At 51.8% G+C, this 19,854-nt stretch overlaps 1 protein-coding gene across 1 annotated transcript in view; it reads left to right on the top strand.

Annotated features, from left to right (window-relative positions):
* Nucleotides 1-19,854, top strand: part of EVC2 (EvC ciliary complex subunit 2) — a 128,466-nt gene that overhangs the window by 38,624 nt on the left and 69,988 nt on the right. The window contains exons 8-9 of the mRNA XM_069495558.1: nt 786-920; nt 3,271-3,410. Of these exons, the coding sequence (XP_069351659.1) occupies nt 786-920; nt 3,271-3,410 (275 nt within the window). The remainder of the gene's footprint in view (nt 1-785; nt 921-3,270; nt 3,411-19,854) is intronic.

The raw sequence follows: 19,854 nt of genomic DNA, 5'->3' as shown, positions 1-19,854 counted from the left end.
TAAAAATTCAGCAGGATTGTAGATCATTGCTGGAGTCCGAGGAAGAGGCTTGCGTGAGGAGCGTACTCCCTTGAGGACCGGAAATTCAGTGACACAGGATCACATGCTATTGCTGTATTCCGCAGTGACTAGTGTTTGCCTAATCGTAATAATGATGTTGTCTTTTTTAATTTTTTGCTTTTGAATTAACCTATAAACATCACAAAAACTGAATGGCGATTTCAGAACAAGATACATATGTTACACAGCGAATAAATGCTGGGAGGCAGGAGTGGGGAAGGAGGGGTGGAGGCCAGCGTGGCGCACTGATCTCACCATTTTTCTCAGAAGACAAGAAATGGCCTCTAAACTCGATGCAATGAACATCGAGGTTTAATTACTTCATTTAAAGTTACGAGAGTGTTGAGGGAAGGGGAGTGTGCGATGGCTTCTCCCTCTGGCCTCTGCAAAGTTCTGCCCCCGACTCTGAGAACCTGTCACAGATTGCTAGTGCTGCCTTGGGACAGTCACATGCCAGATGTGGAAACTGAACCTGCCTAATTGCCTGTGATGAGCCGCGCCTGGGGCTGGGTGGCCCTGCCGTGTGTGAGCTCCTTGAAACCCAGGTCAGAGGGACCACGAGGGCCTCGAGGCAGCCAGCCTGTGGCCCGGCGCCGGCTCGGGCGGGGGCAGGCAGGTTGGTCCCCTGACTCCCGGCTTGTTCTCTCTGGCTCTCAGTCGTCTGCGTGACTCGGGGACGGGAAGCGTGACCACCCAGGCACCCACTGCCTTGTCTGTGCCCGCAGGTTCTGCCGCACCACGGCGTCCACGCAGCAGGGTTCGTGGCCGCCCTCCTCTCCTCCCTCGTGCTGACCTGGCTCGGGCTCTTCCTCGCGGCGCGGTGTCGCTGTCTGAGGGGAGGCGCGCTCCCCAGGCAGCGGGTGAGTCTCCGTCCCCCAGGGCAGCTGGGCCGGGGGGACATGCGAGGTAGATGTGCACCCCCGGCACAGGGGGTCTCGCCTCTGGGGCTCTGCCGGCACCCCAGGAGCTGTGGGCAGATACTCGTGCCCAGGCCCAGCTTGGATTTGCACGTCCTGGGATGTGTCCCCACCCTTGGCCATTTGTGAAAGCTCCCTGGGGATTCTAACCAGCCACCAGGCGTGAGAACCCCGCAGTCTAGCCCCCGCCTGTGTGGACAGCTTTGTATTTCTGCAGAGCGGCTCTGGGGGAAGCCCAGACCCCTGTGCCTGGCTTATGAAGGCCCCAGCACTGGCTTCCACCCCCTTCCTGACACCTCCCACTTCACACCCCAGCCTCCTGCCACGCCAGGTGACTCGTTTTCCCTATGAGTGTGAACTCTCCGTGCTCACTCACACCCATGTGCCTTCCCAGCCCTCTCTTCACTCCTCACTTAGGACACTTCCTACCCACCCTTTAAGCTGCAACCTGGCATCGCCTCTCCCTGGAAGTCATTGCAGGCCACCTTCTCTGGGCCCACACGTGACTCCACCCAGCACTTGTCACGATCCGTCAGGCCTGACTGTGAACTCCCCGATCCCAGCATCCCTGTCTTAGTCTGGGCTGCCACAGAAGCACCTCCTAAGACCAGGATTCAGCTGCAAGTAGTTTATATGGGAAGTGACCCCAGGGAGGCCCGGGAGTGGTGGGGGGGTGAGGCAGGAAGGGACAGCAGTGGGCAGAGGGGGAGGTCTCACCAGGACCACATGGGCCCGGAGCTCTGGAGACAGCCCTGAACTAGCCGTGGAGTCATCACACCCGTGGCGTGAAGGGGCTGGGATCCCTTTGGTTACTGGCTGAGGACAAGGAGGAGGGTGACATTATGTCCCTGGCGTGGCATCTGGAGGCCAGCAGCCTCCTTCAGGGAGGGCGCATGGGTGTTAGCTGGTGGGCACTGCGGTGGTGAGGGCAAGGGGACATGGCAGAGCACAAGGGCGCAATAGGCGCTGCTGTGACTCAGTGTCGCCCAGAGGCCCAACACCTCGAAAGGAACATCTGTCATCTTCCTCCCTCACCTTATTTATATAGAGAAAAACTGAGGTCCGTGAAGTTAAACAACTTGCTTAGAGTGGCCAGGCATAGGCTGGGGTCCGGCTTCCTGGGACTCCCTCTCTCTGGAGCCTGAAGTCCTGCCGCAGCCTGGGTGAGGGGCCATCGTTCATTTTGTTCCGGTCTCCTGCAGGCGAGGAGTGTCGTTGGAAATGAGGTCGGCCCACAAGCTCCTTAACAGGCAAAAGTGGGAGAAGAAAAACGGCCCATCTAATCAGACCTTGTACTTATTCCCTGAAAGCTGTTATCAATCAGAAGAACAAAACGACCCTGCTGCTCTGATGGGAGAGCAGGATTCATTTCCCAGAGATTAAGGCAGATCGTTACAACTGCGCAGAGGGAAGCAGAGTGTGAATTTGATTTAAGTTCTGAAGAGCCGGGCAGTATTTTTTTCCTGGCTTCCCAGAATGAACGTTTCACGTTTTTTTTCATTTTTTGCCGGCGTGGTGCCCAGTAAGACAACGTGCTGCGAACCGGAAGGCAGCTTCAGAGCCGGATCGGGGTCAGACCCCAGCCTGCTCTTTGGGAGCTGCGTGCCCGGCGGCAACGCTACTGCGCACCTCTCCGAGCCCCCGTCTCCTCCTTCGTGGAGTGGGGACACTGGCACTTATTTTGTCGTTATGACAGTTTCACAGTACAGTATGTAAAAAGCACCCAGAACAATAACCTGGCAATGGGACAGCAATTCTTAAATGTTAGCTGCAGCTATCACCCGCTTCTGCAGAGTTAATGATATTGCGGAACAAAACAGATATATCCTCTATCCAATCAGAGATATTGGATAGATATTGGGCATGATTATCTCAAATGTCACTTCCAGCTCATGGTCCAGCTCACTATCTGATTAGCAACCAGCCAGATCCACGATGCTGAGGTCCACCACGCCTGGGAGTGTTCCCCTACCTGATGATGATGATCGTGGCGATTAAGATAGTGAAATATTTTGATAGGTCTTTACAGGTTGAAAAGGCCTGTATTCATCCATTGCTTCATTTTATCCACACAATACCCCTGTGCAGAGCTACTGGAATTGTGAACCCATTTCTTTGGCGAGAAAATGGAGGCTCAGGGAAGTGCACTGGTTCTTCTGAGTTCATCTGCTCCCCTGTGGTGGGGCCGGTCAGGTTCCCTGACTGTGGCTCCCCTGCCTCGCCTCCTGCCCTCCTGGCACGTGGCCTTCACAAGAACGCACGCTGAGTTGTTGTTTCTGCGATTTTCCTGCAGGTCAGGCATCACGAGAGCAAGGCCGAACCCTTGCTGTTCACCTCGGCGGATGGCGTGAACGAGGACCTTTCCCTTAACGACCAGATGGTGGACATCCTATCTTCCGAGGACTTGGGGAGCATGCTGCAAGCCTTGGAAGAGTAAGAATTCTCAATCCCATTCCCTTTCCATGGATGTGACCGTGTTTCAACTACCATGGCGTGAGAACAAGCACTGAGTGCATCTCACGCATGCGTTCAGTCACGTGTTCATCTGTCCCCGAGTGGTCATAGCAGAACAGCCACTGTGCATCGCACACAAGGCTTGGCATCTAGGAAAAGAGATGTGTGGTAAGACATCCTTCCTGCTTGAAGGCAGTCTGATCTAGCCGGGAAGAGAGACAGGTAAACAGAAGTGACTGTGAAGTTTGGTGAGCGCCATGCTAAGGGGGAAGACCGGGGCTGGCTGAGCACAGAAGAGGAAGTAATTACTGCTGAGAGGTAATCAGAAATGCTTCCTAGAGGAGGTGACATTTAACTCATTTGTGAAGCTTGTGGAGGAGCTTTCCCAGGGGATTGATCAAGGAAAGGCTTTCAGACGGGAGGGAAGAAAGGGCAGGTGCAAAGGTGAGAAAGGAGCGTGACACGTTTGGTGAAGGGTGAGTAGCTGAGTGTGGCGAGGTATGAATTGGGTGTCGAACGTGGGAAATGGAGAAGCAGCAGCTGGAGAGAGGCCAGACCGTGTGATGTGGCTGTTTGCTGAGTTGATTTCATTTATTTAACGAACACTGATGTTGTGCTGCCTACGTGCAATAGAACATGGTGCCAGAGGCCATTTAAAACTTTACAAAACTAGCGCATGTGATCCCCTTAACAACCCTGTGAAGTATTAGCAGGTATTGTTCCTACCACTTTGTGGATGAGGCCTTGAGAGAGGTTAAGTAACGCGCCTAGTGGCACACGCTGGTAAGTGGCAGAGTGAGGTTTCAAAGCAGGCCGTCTGCTCCAGCGTCCAAGCTCTTAATCGGGGTGCTCCATTGCCCGAGATTTCTGCAGGTCAGGCACGGGGCGGGGGGCACAGTCTGATGATTGACCATCGTCAGTGTGGCCTTTTCTTCTTCCCTTTCAACAGATATTTACAGATGACGTCTTTATATATATATTTTTTTCAGTTTCCAGTTGTCTGCCAAAGTCTCAATCTTATCTTTATTTAGTCTCAAACACATTAAGCGTAATTATTTTACAGTCTCTGTATGAAAACTTCATCTGTACCCCCATCCTGTGTCTTTTATCTGTTGTTCCTTGTAGTTTTTTATCTTATTTTCTTGTCTCCTCGTGTACCTGGATATTTTTGATTATGTACCAGACATTGTATTTGAAAACCGAAAGATAGTTTGAGGACTAGGGTGATGTTATCTTCTTTCAAGCAGCTAGGATTGTAATTATGGATTACTTTAATACAATCAGAGGTTGATATCATTCAAAGCTGATCTTCATTTCTTCCAGATCAGATTCTTACTTGGTTATATCTGATTATTTTTATTTTTAGCTTCTTTGCTTTCTTGTTAGACTGCTGATTATTAGTAAGGAGGCCACACGGAAAGCCCTCACGTTGGATTCCATTTATAGGAAAACTTTCTGGTTCTGGACTCGAGATGCATAGCTCACCGCCCACCAGGGAAGAATTTCTATGGATTTGGAGTCATCATGATGCTGATAAACTACAGTGCCTTATTTTTGTGTATAATACCCTATGTTTATATTTGTGTCATTTAAAAATGTGCAGTCTCTTCCACACACCCTATTCAATTTGGTCCTCACAGCAGTGCTCTTTGGTAATGCATCTTATTCCCAGTGTTTGATGGTTGAGGAATCTGAGGCTCAGCCAGGTGTTAAGAGGATTATTCATAGTCACACCTCTGGTGAGTGAGGAACAGGACTTCAGCTTGCTCACCATTTAGTCTCGGGCACATTGTGTCTTACAAAAACTCCCTGAGCCTCAGCTTCCTCATCTCTCAAATGGGGAGACCATAACCCAGCAGCAAAACATCCTCACGGCGACAGTGGCCCCTGAGCCTGCGCAGATTAGCAGACACTGAAGAGACTTCATCTGTTCGGGACGATTAGCACTTCCTTGGGTCTCTCTCAGGCGCTGGAGACAGTGCTGAACGTGGGAATGCTGGAAGCAAAATTGAGCAGCTGCCTGATCCCGTCTCCCTGGATCCAGGGTACAGTGTCCTGTGGTGCATAGAGGGGGATCCCAGAGGGAACCTGGAACGGCTCGGCCTTGTCCTTTTCGGGAGTGACTGCTTACTGGCCCGAGAGAAAGCTCGGTTGTGCCTGAGTCATGCTCTTTGTGAGCTCAGTGAGTGTGCTCGGTGGAGAGGGACTGTCTTCCTGCTTGAAAGGGTGCTCCTTCCTCCGAGCAGCTTATGAAGAGCCAGGCCTGGAGCCTTGCAAGGGCAGGGCTGAGTGAGAATCAGGCCTCGTTCACCCATTTCTGGGTGCTTGGTTAATTAGGCTTTGTGCGGCCATTCAGATGCAATGCTTCATTTAGCTTACTTCCCTGATCAGAATGCCAAGGATGACAAATTAAAATTTGCGCCCCCGTCTGAGGGTGGGAGGTGGTGGACAGGCAGTGGGGAGAGACCCATAAATGTCACCTGTTATATTAAGTGGTATGAGCCGGTAGTTATCAAAGCGTTTTCTAGCTGAAAGTTTTCTTGCAGAGCATGAAGATGAAAAGCAGAGTGAAATGATTCTGTTTGTGTAACCAACACCTGGATATTTAATTTGCAAGCACGTGGTAGTCTATAACCTTCCAACCAGAGTAATTGGTCTTTGTTTTTGATTCAAAAAGTGGTGGAGTCTAAGAGGCCCAGGCTTCCTTCATTCTTACATTGTATGAAATTATAAACAGCTGCTAAAATTTGCTGGTCCTAGTACTTGAATGAAACAGGGATATTGATGTTTACAAAGATTTCATTCTCGTACATCACTCAGTAGCTCTGGCATTTTATGTTTCTTTCTTCTTGGAGCCTGTCTTATTTTGCCTGAAGAGCATTTAATTTGATTATCAAGCGTGGCCTGGGAGTGCTCAGCCTGGGGGCCAAGTTCATGCCTCTCTTCCTCTCTGCCAGCTGCCCACCCTCCCTCCTCATCCCAGCGTTCCACATTTATTGAACGCTGCTTCTGTTTTCGGCATTGTGGTTGGACAATAGTTTTAGGAACCCGGTCTTTTTTTTTTTTTTTAATCCTATCATTGTCAATTACTTTTCCATCTTGATGTATAGTCAAGCTTAGGAGCTCCCAGAAAGAAAATGTCACTCAGAATGCCAGGGGCTTAGTATGCATGGAAATCTGTGATTCTCTCCACTAAAAATAACATTTTTCTCGAGCAAATCGTTTATCCTGTTTGTATTTCTTACGTGAGGTTTAGCTGGGGTTCTAAATATGCCATTAGGTGACTTGACTGTCACCTCCTTTTAAGACCCCTCAGAGCCATCACTTTGCGGTCTCTTGGATTTGTTTTTGATGAAGAGCATTTCCTTGGCTTGCTCGCTAATTTACAGGCTGCCTCTTTCGGGGCGGATTTGAGGAAGGAATGTTTTCTTCAATTTTTTCAGGCCCCGGACCGTGGCGATGGTGGAGGCAGCTCAGCCCCGCACGGCTGGGACTGGAGAAGGAGGGGCGGGCGGGGAGGGCTGGTCCCGGAGCTCCTGGGGCACCTCCCGGCTGGGATCTCACTTAATTCTCACAGCAACTCCACACGGTAGACCAGGAAGGTGAGGCTCAGAAAGGTTTATTGGTTTTTGCCTAGGGTCACACAGGTAGTAATGGATTTGGCCCAGGCTTGAGTGTGTTTAAATCCACTATTCTATTGACAGAATAGCTTTTTTAAAAGACTGAGCTTAGATTTCCCAGAGAGGCAAAGAAAATAAGGGAAAAAAAAAAAAAAAAAGCCCAGGCCTGTGTGTTTCTTCTGTTAGAAGAAGCTTTTCACTCTCTCTAGCTGCTACCGACATTGCCTCTAAACAGTCACCAAATTGTGTTTTGTACAAAGTAAATGTTCAGTAGTATTTATTGAGTTGAGCGTGTCAATGTGTACTGAGTAGTTTCTCTGTGCCAACCACATGGTATATTTTTATAACTTCATCCTTTTCATTCTTTACGAACATGCTGCAGAGACGTGATTTTGTTCCGCGTCTCTAAGAACCTGAAGCCCAGAGAAATTAAACAGCTCGCCCAAGGCTCTTCTGTTCATTCGTTCTTTCATTGGGTTGCTCATTCATGCGCGAGGTACTTTTAGAAAAGTAATAAATTGAGTGATTATTCCAGCAGGTTCTTTCTGAGGGCCATTCTGTGCCGAGCACCGTGGCAGCCCGGGCTGGACGCTGGCGAGCAAGAGTCTTGGTTCCTGTCCTCGCGGAGTGCAGGCGGCACAGTGTGAGCAGGTGCACTTCGGCTGCAGCTCTGCGCTGTGGCAGGAGCCACCGAGGAGCACGGTGCTGTGCTGAGGGTCCTCGGGGAGGCCCCTCTAGGGATGGTCGTGAAGCTGAGAGCTGGTGACGGACGCTGTTGTATTCTGTGTCACTGACCTAGGCAGCAAGTTCTGTCCTGCTCACCAATTTGTCCCCAGTGCCTCAAACTGTGCCTGGCACATAGTAGGTGCCACCACACAGTGCTAGGCTTAATGGAAAGTCACCAGCAGATAAACTTGGAGGCAATAAGTTACTTTGGTAGCAAAGATTAGGAGAAGGTGCAGCTTCCCTCAAACCCGATGACAACACAGCATGTTCCCAGATGTGACGTGGTCTCACAGGCTGCCTGGGTTCCTCCAAGGGTGTCTCGCAGAGCAAGATCTGCTGGGAGGAAATGTGGGACAGGAGCTGGGGCTTCATCCATCGCAGACGGAAGGCAGGGGGTCTGCACAGGTGCAGGCAGGTGTGTGGATGGGCAGTGGGGACATAGGACCCACCTGTCTGAGGCTTCTCAACGAACTGCGAGGTGAGGACGTCAGGGGAGCAAGGGTAGGCGTGCAGAGAGGTATGGAGCAGTCTTGACAGAGTGGGGAACTAGCTTTCCAGAGAAACCCAGAAGCATTTCCGGGCAGCGTGGAGTGCCCGCGTGAGGCTGGTGGCCTCGTGCCTGGATGAGGGGCTTCCTCCCCTGCTGGTCCAGGTGGAGGTGCAGAGGCTGCTGATGCCGGGCGTAGAGCCCAGTGGTTAGAGTTTGGGCTGAGCAGCCAGGCGCTGGGTTGGAGTCCCAGCTCTGCCACTGGCCACACTGGTGACTCCTGTTGCCTTTTCTGTAAAACAGGGATACAGCGCTGGCCTCATCCAGGTGCAGGACCAGAGCTGGCCCAGAGGGCGTTTCCAAGTGAGTGGGAGAGGGCAGGGAGTTAATAGTATTTTTAATAGTTTTCTGTGGCTACTTTAACAAATTCCCACAACCTTGGTGGCTTAAAACAACAGAAACTTGTTTTCTCACAGTTCTGTGGTCTAGATGTCCAAGATCAGGTTCATCAGGCTGCGGTCAAGGCGTGGGCGGGGCCGCGCTCCCTCTGGGTGCTCGCGGGCGTCGCTGCTCCACTGGCCGCGCCAGTCCCCGCCTCCACGCCTCTCTTACTGCAGATGCCGAATCTCCTTCTGCCTCCCCGTTAGAAAGACTCGCGACTGGACTTAGGGCCCACCGGATAATCCAGCGTGACCTCCCCACTTAACCCATCTGCAAAGGCCTTTTCCGTATGGGGCCACGTGTGCGGGCACCAGGAGCTGGGGCCTGGGAGCCTGTGAGTGGAGTGGTCACAAACTCCAAGAGGATGAGGAAGGAAGTGGGGACTTGAGGGGCCTCAAGAAGAAGTGAAAGGAGGCACCAGTGGGTTGACAGGCTCAATGAGTGTGTCACAGATGGTTTCTGGAATGTTCCTGGGGATTCTCTTCAGACAGGGGCGAGCTGGAAGTGGCCACCTCTCCATTAACAGCCATGGGTCCATGGCTCACACCGAGTCTTCTGGCTCTGAGGCTGGGGCGCCCTCCGGTGCGTCCTGGCTGCCGGCGGGCCATGGCGGAGGTTCGCCTCGGGTTACGGGAGACTGGAGAAGAGAGTGGGGGGTCCAGGTGCAAGGGGGCAGCGCTGCTCCGTGATGGGACAGCAGCTCGCCCACTGCCCTCCACTGTCCTGGGTCTGAATGGGACCAAAGTGATTCCTTACCCTTGGCTGGTGTCCGGAGATACTCACGAAATGGAATGGTTTCACTTTGTGCCCTGTACTAAGATATTCCAGTGGAGATTCTTGTGGGGTGGTGGGGGGTTGTGCAAGGCCCCTCTCTCTCCCTCCCAGGTCCCAACCTATTTTGAAACTCTGTCTTTCCTTCTTTCCCCATTTCCCTGCTTTCCTCTTCCTTCCCTGCCTCCCTCCCTTCCTCCCCCACTTCCTCCCTCCCCTCCTTTTTCTTCCTTTAACTTTTCTTCCAGTGTGGATTAAGCATGTAGCACACACAGGTGCCGTGAAGTGCAGTAGGGACTTCAACAAGAGCTGTGCAGGTGGTTTGTGACGCTCAGGTTGCATGTCTGTTTCCCTGTGTCCTGCCGTAGCACAGGTCTGGTGGCCCAGGCTGGAGAGCAGTGGCACAATTATAGCTCACTGAGGCTCCTGCCTCAGCCTCCCATAGTGCTGGGATTATAGGCGTGAGCCCCTGTGCCTGGCCAGAAAGCATCTTTGTGGTAGGTCTTGAAGGGCCGTTAAAACATTGTCAGGAAGTGCGTGGGGGCATTCTCAGCAGGGGGACTGACGTGAGAGGAGCAACTTCAGGAGGCTGGACACACAGGTGGCATCAGGGAAGAGGCCTTAGTCTCGGAATGAGCGTCCTGTCCTCATAGACCCTCAGGTCCCTCCTCTGAGGCAGATAGCCCGTGGCTGGGTCACTCCTGCCTTTCTGGAAGCATCCATTTCAGAGTCCCCTGGAGCACCAAATAGCCAGCACACGTCCCTTGCTGCAGAAGCTGGTGGCGCGGACAGCAGCCCTGTCTTTAGCCTGTTCCTGCTTCTGAGCTCCCCGCGAGGCGGTGGGTGCCCGGGCGGAACTGACAAGCTGCAGCGGGGTTTTGTGGGGTATGAGAAGGGGTCTCTGAAGAGTGGAGCAGAGGGCACAGCTCCCTGGTTACCACGGCAACTCTCGCTGTCGTCTTCCCAGCAAGGTGAGGCTTTCTTGCAGAGATCTGTGCGTGACAGACACCTTCCATCGTTTCGGTGAGAGTCTACTGAGCTCCCCTCGGGCCGGGTCCTGGGGAGGAAGCCAGGAAAAGCAAGGAGCCCACGCCGCCCACCGTCTGCGGGGAGACGGCGCAGGCCAGAGAAGTCCGGTGCGGTAACACAGCAGGGCAGTGGGCATTGCTGTGGCAGCACCCGCCCCGCCGTCGCGCCCCTGCCAGTGCCCTGATTAACGTCTGGTCCACTTAGCCTTTGTGGGATGACACGGTGTCCTCTCTGGCGTAGTATCTCACCTGCCGCACACTCCTTTAAGACCATGAAGTTCATTTGTCCTCTGGGTGTCCTTGGAAACAAAAGGAATGACCCCCACTGTTGGGAGTGTCCAGGGGGCTAATAAAGGGGTCCCATCTCCCCCCACCTGAGCTCTGAGACAGCTGGGAAATATTTAATAAGACACAGCTCAGGCATGCCTTCCCACGCGACCCCTCCCACCGGACCGTCCCCCATCGCTAGGATCACTCACTGCAGGGGGCCGCCTTCCTCTGCGGGCATGGCGAGCTGTGGCGCGCACCGCAGTTAGGCCGACTGCGGGAACTCCTGCTCGCAGCCGCTGGTTGCTGGTCCGCTCGTGCAGGGCACCTTCCCCCAGTCGGGGGTCAGTTCTGCTTGCAGAGCTGCTGCACGTGGGGAGCGCAAGGAGAGGGGACGAGCGCACGGCCCCTCCGCAGCCCTGGGCCGTTGCTGTTAGTCCACGCCAACCGGGTCGACACCAGTCACAAACAGGACGTCATGCGTGCTGGTGGGGGTAGGGCTAACTGTGCTGGGGGTCTTTTCTAGCAGACTTTTGGGATCCTTCCCTGGGGTGCCACGCTGCCTTGGTCCCCACTGTTGGTCTGGCACCAGCCCACAGACAGCAGCCAAAAGACAGGTTGCCAAAAGCACCCCAGAGACTCATTCTGTCCTGGTGAAGGGACATGCGTAGTCTCTGACTCTGATAACACCAGTGTTTTCTTTTTTCTTTCTGTCTCTTTAAATACGCAATTAATTTTTGAGCAGTAAGTAATGAACATTGCAAAGAATTAGAACACCACAAAGGCCATCCCATGAAATCACGTTTTCCTCTCATCCCCCTTGGCTTGTCACCCCCAAAGACGATCTATTACCGAGGCCCGTTACCCTTTGGAGATTGTCTGTGGCTTTATATACACACACTTTTCTTAAACACAGAATGATAGCCTACCTTACACAGTGTTTTGCTCCCTTTTTCCCACTTTACAACTACCTTAGTGACTGTTTATCTGGTGAATACGTGGCAGAGCCAGAGTTGGCAGTTGAAATTGGATTCAGCCTATGTGACAAAACTTGATTTTGTGGGTGGCGTTTTGTGGTGTTCTAATTCTTATCAATATTTACAGAGCTACTTTGCTTTTTTAAGTGGCTGCCTGATATTCCGATAGTATGAATGATTACTGAATGTTTTGAGAATTTAATGTGCATAAGACTGTTTAATTCTAAAAGCAACCTCTGAGCTAAGTGCTGTTTACAGATGAGGAAGCTAAAGTGTGGAGAGTGGAAGTCACTTGCCCAAGGTCACAAGAGAACAGGTGTGCGCCCAGGCAGTCTGAGTCCGGAGCTCACACCCGTAACCACTGTGCTCCACAGCCTCCTGCCGCAAGGCTCAGAGCGTCGTTTAACCACCAGCGCCCACCCCTCAAGCTCCAGCCCTGTTGATGGGGACGTGTTTGTCCCCAGCGGCTTGCTGTCTGGGACAACGCCGTGGTGCGCGTCCCCGCACATCTTCACGCACGTGTGCTAGGTTATCTGCAGCACGAGTTCTTCCAAGTGGCATTGCCGCATTAATGTGTATTTTGGGGACAGATGTTGTCATATAGGCTGAACCAAGTTAGAGTCCGCAGAGCGTGAGAGCCCCTCGTAGTCAGAGGGGCTGTTGACTTTGTTACCTGCGTCAGGCTGCTAGGACTCAGTGGCACCTGCCTGGAACTCTAATCTGCACTTTGCTTGAGGGGCACGAGGTTGCTCGTCTTTCCTGTGTTAGAGGCTCTTAATGTTTCCTTGTCTGGTAAGCAGAGGAGTCGGCCTTGGCTTGGTGCTGGACAGCTTGAGTGTAATTCCACGTCGCCAACTCTCGGCTCTGCCACTTAATCACCGGATAACCTTGAGCACATTCCGGGATGTCCCTGTGCCTCGGTGTCCCCATCTGAACAGGGGCCAGTGATGGTGCCGCCCCATGGGGTGAGGCCTCAATGATTGTACATCGCTCGTAGCTGAGAAGGGTGCCTGGCTCATGGCAAGGGTGTGCCTCTTTCCCTTCATTTAGCTCTGGGCTCTGCTCTGCCCACTGAGCCCCACAGTTTTGTTCTTGGGCTCATCTGTAAGGATTTTGCAGAAGTGGGCAGCAGCTGCCCAGTGACTCCTGGTGTCTTGTTCACAGCTCTGCCTGAGCCCGTCATGGGGCTACTCAGCGTCCAGCAGGTGGGGGCTGGAAATACACTCGGAAGCCCAAACGGGCAGGGCCCTGGCCCCGGAGCTTACAGTCTGGGGGAGGAGTTGGCTGTCAATCAGGGAATGACATGGCAAGGCCTGTAGCGACACACGCTGATGAGCTCCGTGGAGGAAGTGAGCTTGGTGCCCTGGGAACCTCTTCTAGGGCTCCCTTTTGCAGAGAGATTCGAAGGCTGGAGGTTAGGTGTGTGGTCAGTCACGGGGGAGCGGGGGACAGCCAGGGACATTGTGTTACCTATCCGGGGTTGTTGGTCTGTGGCTGGTGAGAAGCTGTGGCAGGAGGGTGGAGGGGGGTTGGCCAGACTGTGGGGCCTGGACCACTGGGGTGGGCATTGGACTCTGATTCTGGTCTGTCAGCCTTGGAAGAGGGGAGATGAGATTTACTTCTTAAGTCTTTGCTTTGCTGTTTTTTGTTGTGGTTTTTTTTTTTGTAAACACAAGACTGTCCAAGACATTGAGTTGATGCTGAGGTGCACAGACCTCTCTGGAGAGATATTCCTTCCTGATCACGGTGGTCTGACTCGGGGCGGATTGCATCCCGAGATCCCAGAGTTGCCGCTGGATTTTGGTGCAGGGGAGCCAGCTCTAGTCCGTGTGCTGTCAGGCAGGGTGGTGAGATGGGTGATGATGCAGGCGTGAGCTGAGAAGAGACAGTCAGGGCTGCCGCTGCCCCTTCCCAGCCCTTGTGAAGCCAGTGTCCCTGAGCATCGCCTGCGTCCGGGGCCATTTGCCGGGCGCATGATGCGGAGATGGGTCCGGAGTGGTCCACCTCTTGCAGAAACACAGCTCTTGGGAGAAGATAGGCTCCTGGGCAGCTTCAGCAAGCTGGGTGTGGGGTACAGGGGGAGCAGACAGAATGCTGCAGGGAGGGCTCCAGCTCTGCCTGAGGAGACCAGGGGGGGCTTCACCAGGAAGATGAGGGCTCTGCCAGGCCACGGGGAGGAGGAGGGAAGGTGTCAGACTCCCTGATCCATGAGGCCATGTGGATTTAGGCTTCAGGCTTTATCCATATCCTAGACACTTAACCAAGCACCGCCAGCTGCCAAGCACTGTTCCAAAATTCAGGGATACAGCAGGGGCCAAAACGAAGCCCTGAGCTCATCAAGCTGTCTGTCGTTGAAGGGCAGAAATGCAGAGAAGACATCAGGAGGTGACAGGTGGATGTAGAACAGTCAAGCAGGGGCTGGGAGCTGCTGTGTTAAGAGGGTGACTGGGTGGCACTGGAGCAGGCAGAGTGCAGGAGGGAGCTGAGACGGGGCCGCCTGCTACCTGCGGGAGGGGAAGGGTGGAGAGGGACAAACCCAAAGCCTTGGCTCCACGGGGGCTCCCTTTGGGGCGTGAGTGGAGGCCCTTCCCCTTTTTAGAAGCCTGCAGATGGGGAATGAAGACTGTCCCTAATAGTCCCCCAAGTTTTCTTCTTCAAGCTGCTGGGCCTGATGGTGGAGTCTGTCCTCTGCAGGGTGTGGCAGGAGGCAGCAAACACAGATCATCCTCTAGGGGCTGTGAGCAGGTCAGCTTTTGACCCTCGGAGGTTCTGAAAGAGGCAAAATGGGGCGTTAGTTAATTTAACTTTGAGGTCAAGATGTACACTAAGCTGAAACTTCACTCTCTTCCCTAATTTCTCATTTCACATTGAGCCAAATGACAAGGCTCACCAGAGTGTCCACAGAACCCCCCAAACAATAGTATGTAAAGAATGCCCCAGAGTGGAGGGATGCGCCCCATCATGGCTGAATTAACAGCGAAAATCAGCATCCAGGGTGGATGTGCTCCCGTTGAAGGCCTGTGGTGCTCAGGGCTTCTCTCCCCATGTCCCCCACTCGCTACTCTGCTCTGCTGTAGCCAGAGGGGCCGACGTGGCACGGGGCGGGGTGGGGGCCTCTGAGCCTCTGGACGTGACTCCAAGCCCGCCAGTCAAGCTTGCCTCCCCGGGGGGCGGGGTCCAGCTCCGGGCACAGTGCGGGATCTGGGAACAAGCAGATCCCCAGCCACACCAGCCGTCACGCCCTCAGCCCCAGCTTGTCCTGCTCTGCCCACCAAGGACTGGAGGGGACGCTTGGGCACACGGAAGAGGGCAGGCGGGCAGAGTCTCGGGAACTCCCTACCAAGTTTGAAACCCAAGGCTGTGAGTGCAGCAGAGAGACATCGCCCGTGAGAGGCCCGCTCTGGCAGTGTGGGCTCGGAACCTGGGGGCGTTCACGTGTGTGCCCTACTTCTTCTGCCAAAGAGGGGCTTCCCAGAGTCCCCTGTCTCCTTGCAAATGGCATCTCTGTGGCAGGGCGTCCCTGGGCTCTGGTCTGAGGCCAGCCCCTCGCCCCTTCTCTGCTGTGCCAGCCTCTTGTTTCCGGTCCCTGCCTGAGCTCCGAGTTCTTGGCGTCTCTGTGCTGGAGAGTGGGGCAGGGAGGGGGGGCCTGTTTCTCCCTGGCACGGTTGTGGAGGCCAGGTCTGCGTTTTGCTTATTTAAAAGACTATTTATTTATTTTTATTTCAGCGTATTATGGGGGTACAAATGTTTAGGTTACATATATTGCCTTTGCCCCACTGGATTTTTTAGTGCAGTTCTAGATTTACAGAAAACTTGAGAAGGTAATTCAGAGAGTTCCCACATGCCCCACCCGGTGTCCACTGCTATTCCCAGCCCCCACTAGCATTCGACCTTTGTTACGGCCGGCGAGCCAGTACCGGGACATTATTATGTGAGCTACAGTTCCTACTTTGTTCAGATTTCCTTACTTTTTACCTAGTGCCTTTGTTCTCTCCAAGGGAAAAGACTTTACCGGGCCTTCACCCCTTTTATGGGAAATAGCGTTTTCCCAGGTCCTCAGCTAATAGCTAACTTTGAGTATAAAGTGAGTTTCACCTTCCTGGGAAAATAGAATCTTGATGCTGCAAAGGATCTTAAAGGTCATCTGGCCTAATTCTCAGCCAGTGCAGAAATATTCTTCCTGGCATGCCTAATAGAAGGCCACCCCGTCTCTGCTTGTACAGCCTTTGATGAGGAGGACTGTAGTCCTTCAAGGGTGCTGATGCGGGTTGAATTATGTATCACCAAGAAGATCTGGTGAAATCCTAAGCCCTGGTAGCAGTGAATGGGACATTGTTTGGCAGTAGAGTCTTTGCAGGTGTGATCCAGCTAAGGGGAGTTGGTTAGGGTTGGCCTTACTCCAATGTAACTGGTGTCTTCAGAAGAAGAGGGGACTTCGGACACAGACACACAGGAAGAATTCCATGTGAAGATGGGGCAGCAATTGAAATGAGGCAGCCACAGCTAAGGAACACCAAGGATTGCTGGAATCCACTAGAGGCTGGGAGAAAAGCCGGGAACGGATTATTCCTCAGAGCCCTCAGAAGGGACCAGCCCTTCTGACACCTTGATTTTGGATTTCTGGCTTCCAGATTTGTGAGAGAATAAATTTCTATTGTTTTAAGCCATCCGTTTGGTAATACTTTGCTACACCAGCCTTAGAAAACTAATACAGCGCCCTAAGCCATACCTCTGAAGAAGAACCTGAGAATTCTTTGGTAAAACCCTAATCCCCACCATGGACTGTGAAGCTCTGTGTCATCTGCCCAAGGCTGCTTAGCCTGGATTTTAGATATTTTGTGTTCACTTGATCACAATCACCAGATACCTGTAAGGTTGTTGTGGAGAAGATAGTGGAACATGGGACTGTGATGGAAATTTTAGGGAGGTGAATGTTAGTTAATTATGAAGAAGACCTTTCTAACTATCTGAGCTCTCCTATACTGGAAAAGCATACCTGGAGAGGCAGTTAGCTTCTCATTACTGTGGATGTGCACAGCAAAGGCTGGGAGACTACCTAGCAGGGAATCCATCTAGCCGCTCACCCATTTTGCCCATCTATCCATTAATTCATACACCCATCCATCCACCATCCACACATTCACCCATCTATCCACCCACCCATCTATATATCCATTTATTCATCTGTCCACCCATCCATTCATCTACCCATCTACCTATCCACTCATCTATACACCCACCCATCCATACATCCATCTATCCATCTATCCAGTATCCATCCCTCCATCCATCCATTCATCTCCCTATCCATTCACACCCACCTATCCATCCACCCACCCATCCATCCATCATTCATCCTTCCGCCCATCCATCCACACACCCATTCACCCTCCATCCTTCTTATGCACCCACCCACTCATTCATCCACCTACCCATCTGTCTGCCCATCTGTACACCCACTCATCAGTTCATCCATTTATCCATCCATCTATCCATCCATCTACCCACCCAGCTATCTTTTTACCCTTACCTCCTTCCCTGCGTCCTTTCTTCCTTCCTCCACCCATCCATCCATGTGTTTGTTTTGTTTTCCCTGAGTCTTCGTTTCTTTTCTATAAAGAATGATATCAAGGAAGACTATGACAGACATGACAACAGCAGCAATGAGAAGAACACTTTCCAGCATCTGTTTTGTGCCAGGCACTGGACTCAGTGCTTTGTGCATGCTGTTTTGAGGCAGTAGGGCAGAGGGTAGAGCAAGGACTCTGTAGTCCCATGTCATGGGTTCAAATCCCAACTCTGCCATTTAGTAGTTATGTGACTTTCAACAAGGCATTTTAATTTTTCTGTGCCTCAGTTTCTTCACCTCTAAAAAAGAAGTTAATCATCTACCTCAGCAGTCCCCAACGCTTGGGGCCTCGGACCAGTGCCGTAGACCGGCCTGTTGGGGGCAGGGCCTGTGTGGCGGGAGGTGGGCGGCGGGCAGGCGGGCCAGCTGGTGAGCGAGGCTTCCCTTGTGGCCGCTCCCCATCACTGGCATCACCACGTAGGCTCCACCTCTTGCACAGGATTCTCACAGGAGCGTGAACCCTACTGTGGACTGCACAAGTGGGGGATCTAGGCTGCGCTCCTTGCGAGAGTCTGGTGCCTGATGATCTGGGCTGGAGCTGGGTTGCAGGTGCTGGGGAGCGGCCGCAAGTGCAGATTGTCGTTGGCAGAGAGGTTTGCACTGTGAATGGTGTCATCTGGGGCCATCACCCCCCTCCCCCCACCCCCGTCTGTGGAAGGCTTGTTTTGCATGTAGCCCTTCCTGGTGCCAAAAAGGTTGGGGACCACTGACCTACCTGATAAGATTGTTGTATTAAATAGCTTACTGTATGTAAAGCTATTACAACAAAGCCTGATCATATGATCACTATTATTAATCATCTCGGTGACCCTAATTTGGTGTGGGTGATAATATTCTCACTTAACCAACAGGGAAACTAGGCTCAGAGATGTTACTGACTCGCCTGAGCTCACTCGGTTCTTAGGCAGTGAAGCTGAAATTAGAAGTCGTGTTGATAGGACTCCCAGGTCCATGTTTCCGGATGCCGTGAAACACCAGCTCCGGGAAACGTGGTTGGTGTGTGCGTAGAAGGGACCTGTGGAAGCGCAGGGAGGATTTGAAGCCGAGAGAGGAAGTCTGGCTTCTTCTTGCCTGTTCAGAGCTGACTGTCCTGCCGGGGGCTGGCCCGTAAGTGGAGGGGGCCCTGATGTGGAAACCGCAGGAAGGGAGGAGCTGGGGCATCTGTCCACATCTGTACTCCCTTTAGGGGGAGCGCAAGGCCTGGAGAGGGGAGGCCCAATCTGACTTCTAAACCTAGAAATCTTTAAGAGGAAAAACGTCAGTGAGGAAAGGTGCAAATTGCTGGCCTCTTGTACCCTACAGTCGAAGTTTATACCAAACTAAAACGTGATGCTTTATCACGAGTCTTACTGATATTTCACTCATACATGGTGACAGTTTTTACTGATTTAACTTATGATGACAAGTTGGACAGTGAAGATACTCAGGATGTATTTTCCACCCAAACTTTTGTAGTCCATGCCCTCAAATCGACAGCATATAAACATGATTTCAGGTCCCAGGACAGAATCTTGCAGTATTATGAGCCCATCGAAATTAGCTTCTGAGGAGGAAAATTCCAGTTTCGATAAGAGTGCATTGGTTTGGGGGTCTGTTATGTGTACACCAGCTACCTTAAAGATGCCAGCTTAATATTGTAAAAACTGGCCATGGCTATTTAGTTTTCCTTCTGACTTAATTATCTTTCATGTTGATTAATGAGTCCTCTTTTACATTCAGAACACTTACTGCCTTGTATATCAAATTCTATCCTATTTGGTTCTGACCCCTTGCTTGCCATTTGGTGAGCACTTGATTAATTTTATATGAAATAAATAAGAAAAAGGTTACTAATGTTATTCTCTCTCTTTTTTCATCATCAGTAGCTAATCAAAGTATTAATCAGTGCTTAGATAGTTTAAGCAGTACTGTTTCTCTTAGAAAGATGTGCGCATGGGCCGGGCTCTGCATAAGTTGGAATGGCTTGCATTTATTAAGTGCTTCCTAGGTGCTGAACATGGTTCTAAACTCCTGTGTGAAGTTGGTCACTTACAAGAGGACTATCACTTGTACAGTTTGTATACATAGCAAAATGGGTCCAAGCATATATTGACACTTTCGTGACCTGAAAAAAAATGAATGTTCGCTGGGAAAGCAGTGGGTGAATCCTGCAAACTTTGCCAAGCTATCGAAGTTGCTGGAAGTAGTTCTGTTTAAGAATCAGAGCTCTGCATATGTAACTCAGAATGTCTCTATTTTGTGGAGTCATTAGGGAACTTTGGGGAATGGAAAAATATGTGTATTTCATTGTTGTCTGAATAATTTAAAATGCCATGGGGGCAATGGAAATTTACCTCTTCTCCAGTCGACCCAATCTTGTATGTAAATGATGAATTCTTAATATTTATTTTCCTCTCCTGCAGGTATTTGGGAAATTAACAGATGCAAGTTAGTTTTATTAGCAGTGTGTTATTTTAATCAATTTAAAAGGACATTTT

The sequence above is a fragment of the Eulemur rufifrons genome, chromosome 20 (assembly GCF_041146395.1).
Source record: "Eulemur rufifrons isolate Redbay chromosome 20, OSU_ERuf_1, whole genome shotgun sequence".
NCBI lineage: Eukaryota > Metazoa > Chordata > Mammalia > Primates > Lemuridae > Eulemur > Eulemur rufifrons.
The sequence above is the reverse complement of the archived record's forward strand: the minus strand, read 5'-3'. Positions and strand labels throughout refer to the sequence as shown.